The sequence below is a fragment of the Lampetra fluviatilis genome, chromosome 17 (assembly GCF_964198595.1).
Source record: "Lampetra fluviatilis chromosome 17, kcLamFluv1.1, whole genome shotgun sequence".
NCBI classification, from domain to species: Eukaryota; Metazoa; Chordata; class Hyperoartia; order Petromyzontiformes; family Petromyzontidae; genus Lampetra; species Lampetra fluviatilis.
The window spans coordinates 4,935,169-4,954,700 of NC_136291.1; the positions used below are offsets into that span (position 1 = coordinate 4,935,169).

Consider the following 19,532-nt stretch of genomic DNA (forward strand, 5'->3'; position numbering starts at 1 on the left):
TGAATTGATACACCACGGTTAGTGGACGGGCAGGGGTCACGTGTTGTGGGTGTATGGTGGGGGGTACTTCGACCTCTCCCAAGACATCTGGCCACTGCGGAAGAAGGGGGCAACTATTCTCTTGAGGGGCTCCCTTGAGCTTCCTGTAGAGGAGGTCTTTTTCTAGCAGCATTGGTGAGAGAGAAAAAAAACAATTGCAGGGCTGCACATTTACCAACACAAAGTATACTTGTGTTGTTTTTCTTTACCGAGAGTGTGAGATATTCCACACTCTTGTTACATTATTGTGTGCCCTTTTGTAAACTCGACTTTAAATTGCCTGCCCTTTGTGGGTCAGACCAATTTATGGTGGTAGTGGCCTGCTGACCCAAAAATAATCTTTAGTTTAATTAGCAAACTAAAACACACTTGACAAGTACATTTGCATAGAGAGCAACCAAGGTGTGTTTGTTGTTATTATTGTTTTAGATATATGCTGCTGAATTTGTTAAATATCCCAATACCAATCCATACCCGTCAACCCCTTATCAGTGCCCTACCTTATTACAGACCAATTCAGACTTTTTTGGTCACCCCGTGCCTTTATAAATCTCAACGTTCATCCTACAAAGTGCCATCACAAGGGAGAAACACAAACAAATATACACATTTTTTTGTACAGGGAAAACTTAATGTCCCTGTACAAGAATACGGGTAAATCGTATGGGTTGACAGGTATGTCAATCGTGCATTTAGATTATTTAAATTATTTGCTGCGATAAATTTCCACGTTGTAAGCCACTTCGTTAAGCGATCATTTGTGGCCAGGTCACTTCTGAAAAAGAAGCAAATATAGCTCGGTGGGCTTTACCTGATGAGATAAACAATAGTTGAGTTGTATTTGTCATGCGTTTTTTGTTTCCCTTTCCCATGCTTTTAACTCCTATCGTGTTCTTGTAATGCTTGTTGTTATAACGTTCTGACCCGTCCCTACTGGACACGTGTGAAAAAGAGCTTTATAGGTCATCGGATTCCTTCAGTATAAATAGAGATTATCATTCTGAATTCACTCGTAGTTCTGGAACAATGAGAATGAGGTGTTACTTTTCGCCCCTGGCAGTTCCACTTTGGTCCCACAAATGGGATTTAGCTCCCCATAGCCTCTAGAATACAGTTAATAATTCATTGATGAATTAAAACAATGCACAATATTTATCTTTATGCTGTGTGTTGCAGAAGGTACTTTTGCCATGTCTTGTCAATACTGTAATAATGTTTTTCTTCCCATAGCTACATTCAGCTATCTGAGCGTGCCTCAGGCATGTTCCGATAAATCTGAAAAAATCTCATAAAACCCCATCAAATGATGTCTGATGGCGTTATTCCTTTTCCCTTGAAGTACATAACTTCATTTATAGATTTCAATGTTTTAATTGCATGCGCTCCCATGTTTAAACTGTAATAATGTGTATAATTCCAATTATCCATAAATCTTTAAACAACACACTCGGATTCAGAATCTTTACTTATCCTGGAGAAATCCGATGAGCTATGAAGCTCTTTTTCACAGATATCCAGTACAATATGTAAGGGGTAGGTCAGAAAGTTACAACAACAACAACAAACAATACAAAACAACATCGGAGTGCAAAGTATCGGAAAGGAAAACAAATTACTACAAATAACTGCTTGAAATACTCGTGCTGTATATGACCATGTGATTTGCACTGTATTTACAAAACCTTATGTAAGTACAAATCATTATCTTAACGAGTTATTCACTATTCTTTGGGTCTTTCGGTAAAGTCGCGTAGATAGGTTAAAAGAAAATAACAAAAAAAATAACTGCCTGTTCCTGATGACGAACGCTTGTGTTGCGATCGAAACGTCGTAGTTTATTGTAATTGCCTGTAGCATATGGTATGAAGGGGCCCTAAATATAAAAAGAAACACATAAATATTACAACGCTAATTTTTCACTTGCATAGTAAAGTAATTGTATTTTTTCATTTTCTATACAACCAGATAATACGACAAATCGCTAACCTTAAACACACAGTCGTTCGTAAAAGTTGAAGGCAGTATAGTACTTTAGTAATAGAGCAAGTGCAGAATCACTGAACCGGAATTGATAGCTTGAAAGCATTTAGCGCGGAGCCCTTGAAAGTGCGGGGCCCGTAGAATATGTAGCTACTTTTGCTACTGGGATAATCCGGCACTAGATTTGCTCGTCCAAGTTCTCTGCAATGTTCTTTCAGTTCATTACGCAAAACTCCACATGTGCAGATTTGTATAAATCAAGGCTGTAGCCATGGAGTCAACATTGGGGGGGACCAAATCTTCCAGGGGGTCTGGATCTCCTCCCAGAACAAAATATATCTAAATTTGAAAACTAATTTCCTGCCTAAAATATTAAAAAATTTATTAACACATAGCATGGACTTTTTATTTTTTACAATAATGTCTACTAGTGTATTGTATTACATTGCTCTGTTTTTTCTTTTGTACCTTTTCTTGTTTCATTGTATGTAATGGCAGAGATTAGGGATTAATAAAGTGCAACCATAAACCACAATACTATAAACAGAAATCTATGCATTGTTATATGAAGAAAAGTCCAGATAATGTGGCCAAGGTTTAGCAAATTGTTGTTTTTATTTACATAGCATAGCAATTATTATAATTAAAAAATATTTTTTATAGCAATATATTGGGGGGGGGCATTTTGAGCATATTTGAATATTGGGGGGGGATGTGTCCCCTCCAATATATATTATAATTATATTATAATTATATTATAATTACGGACTTGGTATAAATAAGAAAAACTTGTACTCTCTTACACGCGCACGATTCAACGCATGGCACTAGGCTTAAGAATCGATGTTAATCGATGCACCGTTACAAGAGCGAATTCAATTATGCAACCTTCGCATGCACTAATGACCTTCAATCTCAGAGCGTCCGCAGTCTCTAAACTTGAGTGTGCGCACAGTCGACATGCTGGGATGTGGCGTCTACCCCTTAGGAGTACTGTAGTTGCATTTGCTGTGGTGCCAATTGATTTATATAGCCCATGCTCATAGGCTGACTATGTAGGGAGCTTTGTTTAGATGCTTTGACGGTTCTGCATTCCTTGTAACTAAGCTGCACATGTATAGCAATCTAAGGCGTTGTTTGTACGCCTCTTGACATCCCTTTCTCATGGTGCTTTGCAAAGTTCTTTCTGTTCGATTGTGGTCTAAAAGGATAGATCGTTTTTTATTTTTTATTTGTTCAATGAAGTTGACTCTTATATTTGGCTGACTCCAAACCCCACCCCCACACTCATCTTTTGCACCCCCAAGTGAGTGAAGGGCAGTGTGAATGTTAACAAATTAGTGCCCTAGCCTTTGAAAGTCACTTCCCGTAAACTCGGGCACTTGAGTAAGAACAGTAATGGTTGCTGGGTAGACAATTATGCACTTTTTTGCAACAGGTGAGAGGCTCCAAGCTTGTCCAAAATATTTTAATTGGTTTAAAAAAATAACAACCAAAAAACCGGCCCAAAGTGTTTGAAAATGTAGCTTTTATAAATTATATTTGAATATTTCATTAGAAATCACCAGTGTCTCATTTGTATACTTTGATTCCGAAGAGACGGATACAGTACTGATCTTTACTTGGTTTATTTCTGCCGTTTTTCTGTTGGAGAGGTTTTTTTCCACACATGTGAAGAGCTTACCTACAATTTGGATTGAATTGAACTAACTATGCACTTCATCGCAGATTTGTTTCTTTTAGTTTTTTGTTCATCTCTATTTTGCCCTTACTCTCTTTGCGTTCCAAATTAGACATGGTTCTGACATTGGGCAGCTAAGATATATATAGTCTTTTTTTTTAACCCTCCCTGGAGGGATTTTCCAATAGAATGTGAATTTCCCGCAAACCCACAAGCGCTGGCATGGGACAACTCTGTGTAACGTCTGAGCGGCCGAAAATGTGGAGGGTATTTACGCGCACAGTATGTTAGCAATTAGGAGGCTATCCGATGTGTTTTTGGGGTTGTACCGCGGTGCTTGTTTCGGCACGACCATCCCGACGTATAGCCCCAATGTTCTGGGAGATTTTTGCCAGAAAACTCAATTCTCCAGGAGGTCTCGCAGAAAACCGAGTTCGGTTCCTAAAGAAACTTTCGGGCAAGTGGGGAGAAAAGTCAGACATCTTGACGAACAACACCGCGCTACAGCCCAAAAACACAGCTGCCGTGCACAACCGCGAAAAGGCCATGCAGCACAATCATAAAAATTGAAAACGAATTTCTTTCGAGCTGCTTTCTGTATTTCGTTTGTTGTCCTTCCCCCGCACCTCTGATTAGCACGGTTGGTTATGTACGGCGTGAAAGAAGTTCAAACATAGAGTGCATACGTAAGGCTGTTTTCCTTTGTGGCTGTTGACGCCAGACAAATGTGTGTCTCCGTGGTGTGTGTGTGTGCGATGGTGGTTGTGCTGCGGGTACTGCAGGCGTGGCTGCAACGGTACGGCTACCTGCCTGGGGGAGATGCCCGCATGTCCACCATCCGCTCGCCAGGAGTCATGTCGGCCGCCGTCTCTGCAATGCAGCGGTTCTACGGCATCAACGTCACCGGCACTGTTGATGCCGACACCCTCCGGTGAGTGGGCAGTCGCCTCTCTGCTCTGGCCGATTGGTTGAACTTTACAGAACAATGACTAAATAAAACATTTCTCGAACTGGTGTCGTCCATGGATGGGTGGTTTCCATCTATCGCGATCTTCAGCGTCGTGGAGAGTGCCATCCAACTGCAGACATCGGCCTGCCAACTGATTCGTTTCCTTCCTCATCCCCACTTACCTTCCATTTTCCCTTGTAGAATCGGTTTAATCGAATTTGCAAACATGGGGTGTTTGCCATAGTCCCATGTAGCACGCGCTACATGTGTGGCCATTATTGCACGTGCAGTAATTTGTTTTAGAGATTTATCCAATATCAGTTCTTCCAGGCCCCTTGGGTTCAGGCCACTCTTTCTCATTAAGGGTTTGGAAATCCAATCTCTTACTTGGACACACCATATCTCGGCCGACAATCAGAGTAATCAGGCCCTATCTATGAAATCCATAAATAAGGGATTTTTTTCAATACTAGTAAGTACCAGCAAGGCACACATTCGTGCAATACAACGTTGTGCCTTTTTAAAGGTCACCTAAATATTGTTGAATAAGATGTGCATTTGGTATTCATATTTACATTTTCTCGCCAAATATTGTGCTTGTGTGTATTTCTTTTTTGCCAGCTGAAGGTCGACGTGACGGAAGCATTTGTTGTTTTCTTGAGTTTCCATGAGTTTTTGGTGAGAAAAAAAACAACCCTAGTACTGCACCGCATATTTGTTGATTTCCTGCTCACATGAGCACTGAGGAGGTAGGTGCTCTTTCCCTTGTCCCCAGCCCTGAGACAGTGGTGAAGATACTCATTGTAATGATGGGAGCCAAGTTTAAATCCATAGGCAACCACCATTGACATCCCCACAAGATGGTAGCTCCCCTAGAGGGATGATGCACCGAATCAAATCCCAGCCAGGGCTTGAGCCCTCAACTGCCTGGTAGTGAGCCGCTCACTCTACCACTGAGCCACCTGGCTGGCTGTGCCGTGTGTGGCTATAATTATACATTATTATAGATAAAAGGTGTTCTTAGCAAGGACAGGCTCGTATGATCGTTGCACATTTGAAGCCGGGGTTATTTATATATTTATTGTGCATTATAATTTGGAAGCACCATTTCACCGGCTTTGGTGAAATGGTGGATTGAATGGAATAGGTGACGGAGTTCATTCACAGTGGTAGAGCGTACATGCTCTCCGGGCTGTCGCCTGTGCCCGCACATAAGATCTGACCACTGTTAATGCCCCGAATTACAATTATAATAGCCGCGGCATGGAAGTGCACTGAAGCGTGCCTCGGAACAGCTGATTACAAAACCACACAATGGCGATAGCACCTTCTGGCAAGGAGTCATTTACCCTTTACTCTTAGCAAACCCACCCCGTAAAAAAAAAAATCACACGCGAACAGTACTTACGTAAGCCACTTATGGGCGCATGTTAAACTTTGCTGAGACATTTTCGGTTAAAATGCTGGTGGTTTTGTGTTATGCGTGTTCCAATAAGCGTGAATATTTACATGTGACCCGCATATGCTTCTCATGTGACGTGCGATCAAGTGACCTCAAGCATGGTTTGGATAGTTCTAAGCCGGGGAAATCGCACGTGAACACCGTGCACATGTGTGATAATTGGTGAAGCTCTTCCTTATTAGCCCAATTAAATTTCAACACTTGCCATGAAGGGCCCACTGACATTTCATTGAAGCAAAAAACAAGTAAATGGTTAAGAGCCGACTGTTCCAGTTTTAACGTGGCTTGGCTTGTGGACTTTACGCACTCTTGGGATATGGCGCAGTCTCTCCCGTATGATCCCTAAAGTACAATCGAGCTCGTCCAATCAATTTAATGAAAATTAGATGTTTACCGATTAAAAATGCATTTACTTAATTCTGCGGCCACTCGGAAAAAGGGCTTTTGGTAACAGCTTTGCACACAGGCCGCTAAGCCATACCAGTAGCATGAAGCGGATGAGTTTTACACAGTGGCGGCTCCTGCAAAATCTCTCAGGGGGGGCAAATGTCTGGATGATTGATAAGGATAAGGTCCACCCATGCAATGGATAAATTAACAGCTTAAGCATGTAAAGGCAACTTCACTTCTTTAATATTAATGAAAAATAAAGTGACTCTTACAATACATCTTGTTTGTTTCTATACTCACTATTAAAACAAACCACTCAAGTTTATTTTATTAAAGATTCCACTAGGTGGCAACAAATTATATTGTTGGATGAAACGTGCTTACGTATGATGACGTAAGCACGTATGATGACGTAAGCACGTTAGGGCGAGCCCTCCCGGAAGCCATAGAGAATGCATTGCAGCGCCCCCGTTCGAAAAAAAACATCTTTGAATGTAAGTCTATGGGACCAATCGGGGCGATTCTCAGCTGGAGGGAAATCGCCCAAAAAGAGGCGGTACTCCACAGAACGTAGCATGACGCTGATTGGACTGTATCCAGAGGCACAGTGACGGCTCGCGTGACTCTGTGGTTGAATGACATTGGTGGTGCGTCGCCCAATCGCCCTAATGAAGAAACCGCCCCTGGTTTTACACTTTCCAGCGCTAAATTAATCACCAGTAATGTCATCGTCGCAACAATTGCCTGGGGGCATATGCCTTAACGTAGAGTGGACAATGCGCATAATCTTTGGGTAATTAATGTTCATCATAAATACTTGAAACGATTGAGATTTTTTTAGTTTGTGACGTCACCATCGGTAGAGACACTTGTTCATATTCGCCTGTGTGACGTTATTACTGTTAACCACGCGGTTATCTGTTTAAACACGCATAATTTGATGAATTCGTCTCCTCTACCCGAGTCGCTTCAACACGGAAAGCCACGGGGAAAAAGAATGAATGCGGTGGTGCTTCGGCAAACCACTGCATGGATACGAGCAAATAATAGATGAATGTTCTGCCACTTCCGTGTTAACCCCTCTTCATCTTCATCATTATCTATCACAGCGGTCTGCCTACGCCTGGGTTGATTTAGCAACAACGTGTTCCTCTATATCCCTCTGTTTTCCCAGGCTCACTCTATCTCTTGTGTAATATGCATCATGCAGTATCTGCCCTCTCTCTTCTTCTCCAAGCCTCTTCTGTCATCTTCCATCTCTTCCATGGCTATCTTCTAGGACTCTTCCCTAGGGTCCTCATTTGACAACCCCCCCCCCCTGTCATGTGGCCATTGCCATCAACATCTCGTCTGTTATGCCTCATTAGTGCCTCCACTCAGAGCCTTTGACCATGATCTTTCTTATTTTGGCTCGTCTATTTTTTCCCAACGTCGCTTCTCACAATCCTCATTTCTGCTGCCAGGGATTTTACTTTTCCTTCTTGCTTCCGTTGTCCACGTTTACATCGCACATGTTAGGATTGGTACGAAAACTCTCTTAATGTAAGATCATCCAGATAAGCCCGGATCATAGGATGAATAAATATTATATTAATAGGATATTAGGATTTTTTTTCTTTCAGATTGATTCACGGGTATGGATGACAGGAAGATCGGGACACGCATAAGCAGAGATTCCCTGTCTGCACAAATTCTTATGTAACGTAAAGAAAGAGTGTCTAAATTTCGACTTAAAACTTTCGTGACTGCGGGAATTCATATTCTTGGTTTTTTCGGTAAAGTCACGTAGATAGAAAATAAAATGAAAATAAAAAAATAATTATCATTTTAAATAAAAGCAAAACCCACGACGTTTCGATCGCAACACAAGCGGTCTTCATCAGGCGGAGAGAAAAGAGGGGGCAAGCCTCCAAATGTAACTGCTTCTAATAAGGGCTTCCAAAGTGAGCAAAGCTGTGCGGCATGAACAGCATGGGCGGGGCAGCCAGCGCCAATGTAGGAACCAAGCACCAGAGGTACACAAGTAAAGCGAGTGCGTTAGACAATGGGGGAGGGAGCAGAGGTCGCAAACGGGTTTTGATTCCTTACCCGTTCCCTACCCGTACCCTACCCGATATGAGTGACAAACGGTTACTCACCAGTGACTCACGGCCTACCCGTACCCGGCCGAACCAGGGTCGCAAACGGGTACCCGTACCCGGCCGTGTACGGGTAGCCGGGTATCGTGTAGGGTACGGGTATCGGGTACCCGGTTGCGACCTCTGGGAGGGAGGGGGCAGAGATAGGGGGGGAGAGAGAGAGAGAGATGGTAGAGATAGGGGTGGAGCTGAAGGCGAGGGCGCAGTCCAAGTGTGTCTACCAAGGTGGTGGACCAATGAAATAAGCTTGTGCGCAAGTGTGCACTGTTAGATCGTGGGGAGCCATAGTGGTTGCGATTAGCGCTGCACTGCGATACGATCCCGGCGGCCTGAGTTCGATTCCCGCTCACGGCTAACACCAGTGACGATTATCTGAACCTCCCCTAGGTCGACTCGGCCTCAAACAAGTACCTGGTGCGATGTGTAAATATTGGCACTAGGGAGACAAAGGCGACCGGGCGTGGTGCTGGCCACCCACCCCCTCGTGCGCCATGCCAGCCTTCATAGGTGCTCGCTAACAGCCCTTGTCCCAACAGTCTGTTAAGGCTATACGGGGGGGTTTTGTCTTTGTTAGATCGCAGGACCATGAGAGATGACATTGGAATCCATATGGAGGCCTTCATCTAGTAATGGATTGACCATGGTTGATGATAATCGAATACATTATTTAGTTTAAAATATATATTTCATGTTTTACTTCTCATTGCACTCATGAAAATTGTATTTAGTTTTGCTTATAGGCACTTTCCGTGATAGCAGGGGAGTTTGGAGTGGACCCTGGGCCTTAGTAAGCAGAAGCATTTTTTGAGGTAGCATCAGAGGGGGCTACGGTTAGCAGTGTGTTATTCTACAAATCAAATTACTTTAAATATTTAAAACCCAATTCTAACTCAAGCTGCATTGAGACCCCTCTTGTCACGGAGCACACGATCCTTCGGAAAGAGACGTGAAGCCAAATTTCCCATACATTGGCAATCTCTGAAATAGTGGTCCTTTGTGTCCCAAGTGTCGTGGCCAAATTCGCCCCTTTGCTATAAAAGGATTGTGTTTCGCAAAGCAAACAAGCCACTCTTTGTGACCAAGGCATATGCAACTCATATGGGTGGCTCCATACATAATGATGTTAAAATAATAATACAGTGAAGTTTTTGTCGGCTGTCCGGCCTGACTGCCAATTGATGTCGCTTTGTCTGTCTCTGTGAGCCGAGTGAAGAGCCAACACGCCATGGCTGCTAATGTTTGCCATTTAGGACTGTTATAAATGAAATGACACTTTCATCCTCGTGCATTGCTGCTATTAGGAGTAGAATGAAGCTTTGATTCCTCGACTAGTTTTGAAAGCTTCGATTCCTAAGCCCTTGATCGAGGCATCGAATTGCGTTTGAAAGAATCAGTATTTTGAGATGTGTAATAGGTAAGGGAGAACATTAATCCTGCAGCCACTGATAGCATGACAAATAACCACAAATGTAAAAAAAATAATAACTGATTCTGGAATCAAACTGATCTTGCACTGTGAATATTAATTTAACTGCCAGTGGAGGGTGAATTGTTCCACCTCTGCTGTCTACCCTTGCAGAGTGCTGAGCTTCTGTCCCAATCAAACTTTTCTCCACAAAATAAATTAGATGGCCCAAGCTTTGCTCTTAAACTCACCTCCCACATTGTGAACATCTTTAGAAACAGAGGTGTAGAGGCAGCTATTGCTGAAGCTGACAGCATGGCAGAGGTCGCTAACCGGATTTGATTCCTTACCCGTACCCGGCCGCACCAGGGTCGCAAATGGGTACCCGTACCCGGCCGGGTACGGGTACCCGTTCCCTACCCGTACCCTACCCGAAATGAGTGACAAACGGTGACTCACCAGTGACTCACGGCCTACCTGTACCCGTACCCGGCCGCACCAGGGTCGCAAACAGCTACCCGTACCCGGCCGGGTACGGGTAGCCGGGTATCGGGTAGGGTACGGGTATCGGGTACCTGGTTGCGACCTCTGCGGCATGGCCGAGACCACTTTTTTTGCAAACTCCTGCAACCTTCCTCCTTTGCGTCGTTGCACAACAACAACAAAAAATGCACTGCTAATTTCTGCCCTCTGTTATTGCAACGAATGCCATGGGAAACCCTCAGAACTGAGCAACTGGTTCCCATCACATTCTCCGCTGTTGGCAGGTCTCTCCGTGTGAGAGATATACTTCGGCTTCACTTGCGGAAAACGACGCTACATCTTAATGAGCTCAGTCCTGGTTGAATAGAGTGCATTGATCATTGAATGGCGAGTGAATTGACCCCAGGTATGCCGAAATGGCCCTCTCCGCCCATTATGGCACTAAATGGATCAAGGCCTAGTTGAGTGCTCGTTGTATTGGTTGGTGTTTGCTCCATTCCTGTCGACTGGTCCAGGGTGCTTGCTGACCCCAGGCCACCCACTGGTTCCCAGAAAGCCCTGGGTGTTTCACATAAACCACTTTTATGGCCCACGCAGTGTGCAGTGTGCAGAATCCTGGATTAATATGGATTTATCATAAATTTCTCAAGTTGCGGTGTTGTGTATTCATGCGGCCAAATTTCCTCAGCAATCGATTGGTGCTGATTTTCAGATTAATGAAAATGCAAGATCCTAACAAGTTATTCCATGTTGATTGATGTAAATGCAAATGTGAGGCCATGCAAGTTATGTTATTTGAGCTTTATGCAAAGATATCTTCTAACCTTAAGCAAATAGTACCTCATCGTAATATACCCACGACCAGCTGTGCATGCATGTAAATCTTACGGGAAGTTATTTACAATATTTTACAACGGTTTAACTAAGCTCCACCACCTCATTTGGGGCCTGGTCGTAATGACAGCAGTAAGTCACATGCAAAGTTACACATAGACAAGGCAGTATCATTTAATGTTAACAAATATTGATTCACTAAATTGGATCTCCGCTTTAAAAACTAAAATCCCACGACGCCTGACTAAAAGTATTCTACGGACATTCCGAAAATGACGATAGAACGGGTTGCGCTAAAAAAACAAGTGAAAAGGTAAAGGTTCAGCCTTGCAATTTGCTTGCCCATGTCACTGCAGCCTTCATGAGAGGGAGCTTAGAAGAGCCAATCCATAGGGTACTTGGCCTACATTTAACTACTACGATTCCACGCTGTCCAAACATTCCTGGAAGAGGTGGGAATACTCACACTTTACCCCACCACACGTGACGTGACTATTGACTAACTGGTGTGTCCATTTTTACTTCTGGGTGGGGGGATGGGGGGAAGGCTTCGCTCTAGAAACTTGCTTGTTATTTCAACTGCCCCACTGGGAGATCAAATCATACCGACGACCTCCGGATTACCGGTCCAGTGTGCTGACCGTTTCACCACGGCGGCATATCACGTAAAAAAGTGAATAAATGTCAAATGGAAAATGCCTAATGGAGTTTAACTGCAAGTGTGGAAGGTGCAAGTGATGAATCGCTTGCCAGTCTGCCTAACCCCAGCTTTCACCTCTCTGTGGTTAGCGTTTGGTGGAAGGACAGCTGGTTAATAATACCCAGATTAAATAAGCTGTTACAGGATTTGCATGCTAATTATAGTGCAGAGCAGGGATCCCAACAGAATGCGTACAGATTCCTTAATTGGTATTAGATTAAAACAACTGTATTAGGATGTGGTGTTAATTGCAACATCTGCAGCCCAAGGGAGTAAAATATGATGCTGTGTTTCCTTTTGATGTTCAGGTCAATCAAATAATTTTAATCACGCGAGGTCTTTTTTTTTTAGCTAAAAGTGCATGACAGAGTGCTGTTTATTCATCTAATTACCTACTGTTGGTTGTTTCAGAACGTACTAAATTCGGATCCATACTGCTATTCAATGTGGCAACCTCCCATTTTAGATATTGCCGTATTGGTTAGCACAGTGGACTTGCAATCCTGAGAACGCTAGTTCGATTCGATCTCCCCCCAGCGTGGCAGTTGAAACAACGAAGAAGCTTCTTAGTTACCCTTCCTCTGTCCACCCAGCAACATTAATGGGTGCAACACGCTTAATCGATCGACAAAGTCACATGTGGTGGGATCAAGTGTGGGTGCACCCACCTCTTCCAAAATGTCTGGCCAAGTGTGGAAGAGTAGGCCAAACACTCGATACAACGGCCCTCTTGAGCTCCCTCTGGTGGAGAGGGCCCTTCTGCCAGCAGTGACGTGAGCAAGGAGTTTCAGGGCGGCAGACTTTGCCGTTTACCATTACCCTTCCGCAGTTGGTGATCCGTTCAAAATTAACGCTCCTGACTGCATTCGGCCGTCGCGTGAAGTATTTCATGGATGGATCCACCGCGCGCACTGCACCACCCACAGATGCTCTCTGCTCGTTGAGCCCCTGACTCAACGCCTCTCTTTCTCAACGCGGGCCAACCCAGGGATCATTAAACAAGGAGCGAGCGAGCAGCAACTACTGCATTTCAGGGGGGGGGGGGGGGGTCACCGCTGTCGTGCGTAGGGGATCATTAAACGGGGAAGCGGGCAAGGTGGAACTGCTTCATTTGAGGGATCACTGCTGCCGTTTCGGGAGATAATTAAAAGGTTAGGGTCGGAGGGGAGAGGGCTGGGGTGTGCACGCGTGGACTTCGCATCATTCGGAGTGAATCGTCAATTGAGGACTTAATTGCGCGACAGATTTTTATGGGCTGCGCGTGGTGGTGGTGGGGGGGGGGCGGCACAGTGAAATACGGTGCTGACGCGGCTTCACCTGGGAATACCGCAGCCACCACACCCCCACCCCACCTCCGGATATAAACTGGAAGAGCAAAGGAAGCCCCGCTGTTGGTGTAGACATTTCAGACGTACACCCACTGTGATCGAAGACTTATGGCTTTCGTTTTAATTAGTGATAATATGCTCTGAGACTGCAAATGATCGCAGCCAATGTCAATCTGAGAACTTGTTGGTGGCCAAAAATTGTTGGTTGCTGCGTTACAGACAAGACAGAGCGCAGACATTGTCGGCAAGATAACAGACCAACCTGCATAGACACTCACATCTCCAAATGCTTACGTTGACTGCTAAGGAAATAATATGCCAACGTTAGCAGTAAGTGTTGTAGCCTTGCTCTCTTTAAACTGCGCTTGGAGATAAAGTTCCGTGCCATCCATAACTACGTTTCATGTCAACTTTGGTGTTGACAATCGATCAGTTGATCAAGCGGTCAGACTTCACAGTCGATCGCATCGGAACATTTTTCAACGTGATCGGTTAACGCACCTGCTCTTCAAGAGCCTTCATACAAGCGTCGCAGCAATTTGCATTTATTTAAACTTTTTATTTTATCGAGGTGAGGCATTGCCCTTTGCGGCCAACGTTAGCGTGTGCCAGGTTCAAGTGGCATCGGCGAGTTTTGAATTAAAATGTTAAGCCCCTCGTGAAGCCGTCTCGATCTAGTAAACATTGGTCAAGAGACGTCGGGATACTTTAAATGGCCCTCACGATTTTCTCGAGGGGGTTGGCCTTATAAGCTCGATCCTACTACGGTCACCGCCACTGACACGTCGTAACGCAAACGCCCGAGATGGCGCAGCGAACCGCACGTGCGCCCGTGTTTTGTAATGCACTGCTTATTGAAAGTTTAAGCGCCACAGGAATTCATTATGGCCATCTCTCCACGTCAATTTCTGCTCTGCTGCAGGAGCCGCGGCAGCAATTAGTGTTTGCGTGTCGATAAAGTGCTGCGCGCGTGCATTCGACGAGATTGCGAGATGCACTCATTGGAATTTTGTCTGATTGCCATGTCTGGGCGCTCGCTTCGGCGAGCAGTGCAGCCTGTTGACCGTTAATTGCGAGTGCGCTCATTCCCTCCTCGTAAGGCTGATAAATAATAAACGGCCTCAATTTGCGCCCGGATGGTCAACGTCGTCGCTGGACACGCGCGCGCGTGCAAACAACTCGTTGCGCGCGTTTGCACCACGAGACGCGCATTACCTACGAGCTGCTTCGCGCCCGGTGTGGTCGGCAAGGACTGCCATGGCATCGGGGATGGCTGAGTAATGAATCGGCAGTAAGTAGAGGATACTGAACAGCTATTGATGCTGTTATTGAGCTCTGATACACGCATGCTCTCCAGATTTACGCCGTCGATTGGCCGCACTGCGCGCATGTTAGGCAGGCGTATTTCCGCGCTGTGTTTAATCACGGGTGGGGGGGGTTGTTCAGTGCACTTGTCAGGGACCACGTGCTGGGATCATCGCATACGTCGTGGGTACATTGTTGCAATGCGACTTTGAGCGGCACGTGTGCCTTTTGGGTGCTGTGTCGACTTATGGCGCTGCTCAAGTAAGTTTCTGTACCAGTTGACTGCCCACCTCTGTGTCATCAGTTAAGAGCCAATAGAGCGATATCCTCCCCTTATGTGCACTGCGTGGGGACGCTACAATGCGGTACAATGCGACGGTGAGATATTGAGTGTGCCTAAAGGTGCTACGTAGGCTTACATGTTGCGACGCTGCTCAGGTAAGCCTTTATACCAATTGACTGTCCACCTTTGTGTCATCAGTTAAGGGTCAATAGAGTGATATCCTCCCCTTAAATTTTAACTGCCTTCCCTCTCTGCTCCTAATTATGCAGTCAGGCACCTCATGAATATCAGCATTGCAAGCCACACACCACGTTTTTTTAAAAATCTGTTGAAGTGGTTGGTCACGTGAACATAGCCTCTATGAGTATCATAAAATCGATCTAACCCCAAAAAACCTCTATTATGGATAAAATGTATTGTGTTTGTCTAAAAGCTTAACAAAAATATCCAGACCCAGCGGGGTGCAGCGGATGACAACGCCGCTGTATGAACCCGGGAACCTGAGGTTTGATTGACGGCTATCACGAGTGGCAAGTGGTGATCTGAATTGGTTCCCGTGGCCTCGTCTCTCTTCACCAACCTTCCACTGATTAGTGTGGCGAATCATGACCATTGCCAACACGGTGTGGGGAGGCCTTCAAACAGCGGTGGGGTTTGCAATCGGCGAATGAGTAAGTAATAGTATGACCTGTTTACCTCGTACCCAATTCCACGACATTTTTTCGGGGCAAAAACTGTGGGGCAGGCATAGGCCCTGAACATTTCGGCAAGCAAACAAGTCTGCCGTTTTTGGAGAACGCAGACCAACGTTCCAGACAGGACCAGCTTCAAGGAATGGATGGGAATGTGGGATGAGCGCATGACATCCACACAGCGCTGCAGACGCGCTATTAAATGCAAGCCTCTTCAATCCCTCGGTTAATAGACAGGCCCATTACATATGTGTAACATATGAGCTTCATTGTTTTTTTCTATTTTTGACTATCCTCATTTTAAGGTGAATTTTTATTGTCTTGACTTTGCCTTCTCTGCCACCAAATGGCACACGTTTATTTGTTTCATTGTTGGTGCACGGTAAACGCGAGAGTGTAAATTAGTTTTGTGCAAATAAGCGGGTTGTGGAATGCAGGACATACATATTTATACGTGTATATGCCGGTTGTTGAAAGTCGAAGTGCTGTCTGTATCTCACAGTTCATCCAGGCGATACAATATGCATACGTTTAATGTCAGAATTTGTATAGATAGAGTACAGGTAAATACTGACTGTAATTTATAATACATTTGGATTATTATAATAGTTGCATTTTTTATTCTAATATAGCTGTCTATCCGATTGTACCATATCTATAGAAAACACAGTTTTCACCAATTTGGATTCTTTTGATGTATTGTGCCATCGTTAAATGATGCAAACATATTTATCTTCGGCGCATCACCCATTTCCGAAATATTCCGCTGATATCAAGGTTTAAAATGGCATTATTCTGAACTTTTTCAAAGATAATGTTGAAATTTTTTTTATTTAAAAGGGCTTTAGATATCCCAGATGGCAGTATATGTGCTTCAAAGGGCTTTTTTGGTTCCTTTGGTGATAAAAGTAGCATAGGCTGTAAATTATATGCAATGTTGGACTCTGATGTCATAAGTAAACCTTTCCTTTTATTTTTGCACATGCTGCAGAGATTCACAGTCAAAAAGGTAAGAATTACTGAAATAAATTCCTTTTTTTGGCTTGATGTTGCTTTCATTGGTGTCTGTGGTCATTATTTTCACCGTACAACGATACATTTATTCTCGTGCTTTGTGGTTGAATGTTGACCTATTTAAGCATTTGCCTTAAAATGTTCATTGTTACCAAAGCTTCACAACATTACTTTTGTTGAGGTGGCAAAAAGGTGTCTCAAAGTTCAGAGCCCTGAGCTAGCACCGCTGAGATTCTGGGTTCGAATCCATGTTTCAGCCACTGCCTGCGAATACATCTGTGGATATGATGGTCTCATCCAAGTTACTGAAAAAACCCATCGTACTAAATTTCGTTTTGTCACCTAATTTGACTAACTTCCAGCTCTGAAAATATATTTTTTTTATATTATTGTCATGTGACAAACGATAACAGAGTAAATGTATATGGGAAAGGGTAATCCCAACTTTGTAAAGGCCACTGGCAGAGCTTTACAGTACTGTGAATACTCTTTCTCAGCTGTTGTTTGATGCAAGAAATGCTTGCTCAGTGAGATTTTCTGAATGGATTCGTCATATAATCCAGACTTTTTTGTAAAATGACCGCAGGTTAACCACAAAACACTGGTTAGTTAACCTGTGATATTTTAATACAGCAAGTCAAAAGTAATTGGCAGCACTGAACTCGAGCATTTAGCCAACAAGATTGGCAAGCAAAATATGATGCATATTAGGGGAGTCAGGATGCACCATTTGATCAATTAATATTGATTGTTATGCTAATAGATGCATCCAATTGTGTGTAAGAATTGTTGTTCAATTACTTGAGTGGTTTTCATTTGTCATGGGTTCATGTGACCCATCTAGTCCACTAAAGGCACACCACATTCACCGCATTGTAAAAAAGATATAATTCATTATTAAAAATAATAATTGATTAAATTATTAAATCAATGTTCCACCCTGAATGGCAACGGTTCATTTAATCGTGAAGGGAGCAACTCGTTACTACACACCACAGAGTTAACACATTCGTGTGTAATATCTCTCCCATTTTTCGACCCAAGACAGTGAAATGCAAAACGATTTTTAATTACCGTACTGTTTATCCCACACGAGGTGTAATGAATGGAACGCTAGTTGTCAGCTACACATCCCCGCTATTAGCACAATCCAGTTTTGAGCATCATCATTTTTCATTTGCATGGAAATATGCATAATTTACATATTGATTTACATTTAAGCAGTGATCTAATTTTTATTGACTTTGTCAAATAGTAAAAAAAACAACAAGCCTTCATCATTATTAAGCATATCCGAACTATTTTTTGTAAACAAATCATTTGTAGTCGGAGCACATAGGATTAGTTCGGCTGATTCTTAAAACTGTATGCAAGGCCATACACTGTTAAAAACTGGTGGTTTTATGGATCGCCTGAAGAACCCCCTTACTTTACTGAAGTACCCACTGTAAACCAGACCATTTATGTTTTTTTTAACAATGTATTTAATTTTCTTTAATTGTATTTTTGATACCATCAGCTCGTGGTGGGTTACAGTGGCCAATAAGTCTCTTCAATCAGCATTGATCAACAAATGCACAGAGATTTTTTTTTTCAAACTCCCACAGTGCACACTCGTCGACACTTTAACAAAATATTGTTTGCAACAATAAACATACAATTGTGACTTTTACAATTAATATTTCATCCCGCTTGTTAATGATACCAATGACCAATATTGTGGTTTCCTTTTTACTTTAGTTAAAAATAAGACAGCTTTACTGACTTTTTCAGAATCGATGCTAAGAGTTGTCTCAAGACCCGATACCGTTGGTCTTCACTATAGGCATAGGCCAGGGGTCGGCAACCAAAATAACAAGAAGAGCCATTTCTTTCCAATTCGGTACAAAATTCAGTATTTCAAGAGCCGCAATGCATCTGAGTACATACTGTACATACGTACATATCGTCAAGAAGCAGCCCGTAAAGAGCCGCATGCGGCTCCGGAGCCGTAGGTTGCCGACCCCTGGCATAGGCAATGGTGTCAAAAGTGCGTACATTTACTTACGCCTCTACTTGCTTTGAGGAAATGCTGTGAGTCTGTGTTGCTTCCAGTTTGGGGTGGGTTTTACATTCTTGACGCAATTCATTGCTCATCATAGCTGCCAACATGGCTTCAGATTCACAATGGAGGTGCTCACCGAGTCACGGAAAGAGAGGCCCTAACTTTTCCGTGAGAACAATCTGGTATGCATACGTACATTCTAAGCTACAAATCACATTCGTGCATTTCCAATTTGAGCTGTTTGTTCGGCCGTGGGATATAATAGCCACTGTTTTAATGCACCTGTGCATACCAGAATGGGCTCATTCACTGTAACATCCAGACCGGGTCACACCTCCTGCTGAAAAAGAGCCATGTTGACAGGTATGACGCACACACTTGCGTGCACCTCGAGTTTAATTTGCGACAGTGCATTCTCGCCGCACACGATGGCACGTGGACATTTGCCGTATGGCTGCGTACGACCTATGCTCCCGAAGTGAAATGACATCCTCTTAATATGAAACCGTTGGGCATCCCGATCGCTCCCCCTTCCACCAACCTTTGGGGTTGGTGATAATGTAAAGTGCTGGCTGTAGTTTGCGCATCGAGCAGTCTGTATTTTTGGGTCGCCAGGATAAGAATCATAGTTAAATCAATGAGGATTTATTCACGATTACAGCAATACCGATAGTAACGATAGCAGCTGTGCTCTGCAGGAGCGTACATTGGATGAATATTTAGCTGTGGGCTGCTTCTACTGATGTGGCAATATTTTCCCATGTGTATCATAATCCAGTATCCAATAAAGGTGTTGTGATTTGAT

At 43.7% G+C, this 19,532-nt stretch overlaps 1 protein-coding gene across 2 annotated transcripts in view; it reads left to right on the forward strand.

Annotated features, from left to right (window-relative positions):
* LOC144936852 (matrix metalloproteinase-16-like) overlaps positions 1 to 19,532 on the forward strand; it is a 52,282-nt gene that overhangs the window by 10,378 nt on the left and 22,372 nt on the right. Inside the window, exons 2-3 of one of the 2 annotated variants that reach the window (XM_078864028.1) lie at positions 4,483 to 4,631; positions 16,661 to 16,678. In XM_078864028.1, coding sequence (XP_078720154.1) covers positions 4,483 to 4,631; positions 16,661 to 16,678 — 167 coding nt within the window. The remainder of the gene's footprint in view (positions 1 to 4,482; positions 4,632 to 16,660; positions 16,679 to 19,532) is intronic. The other variant, XM_078864029.1, reaches the window with a different exon arrangement.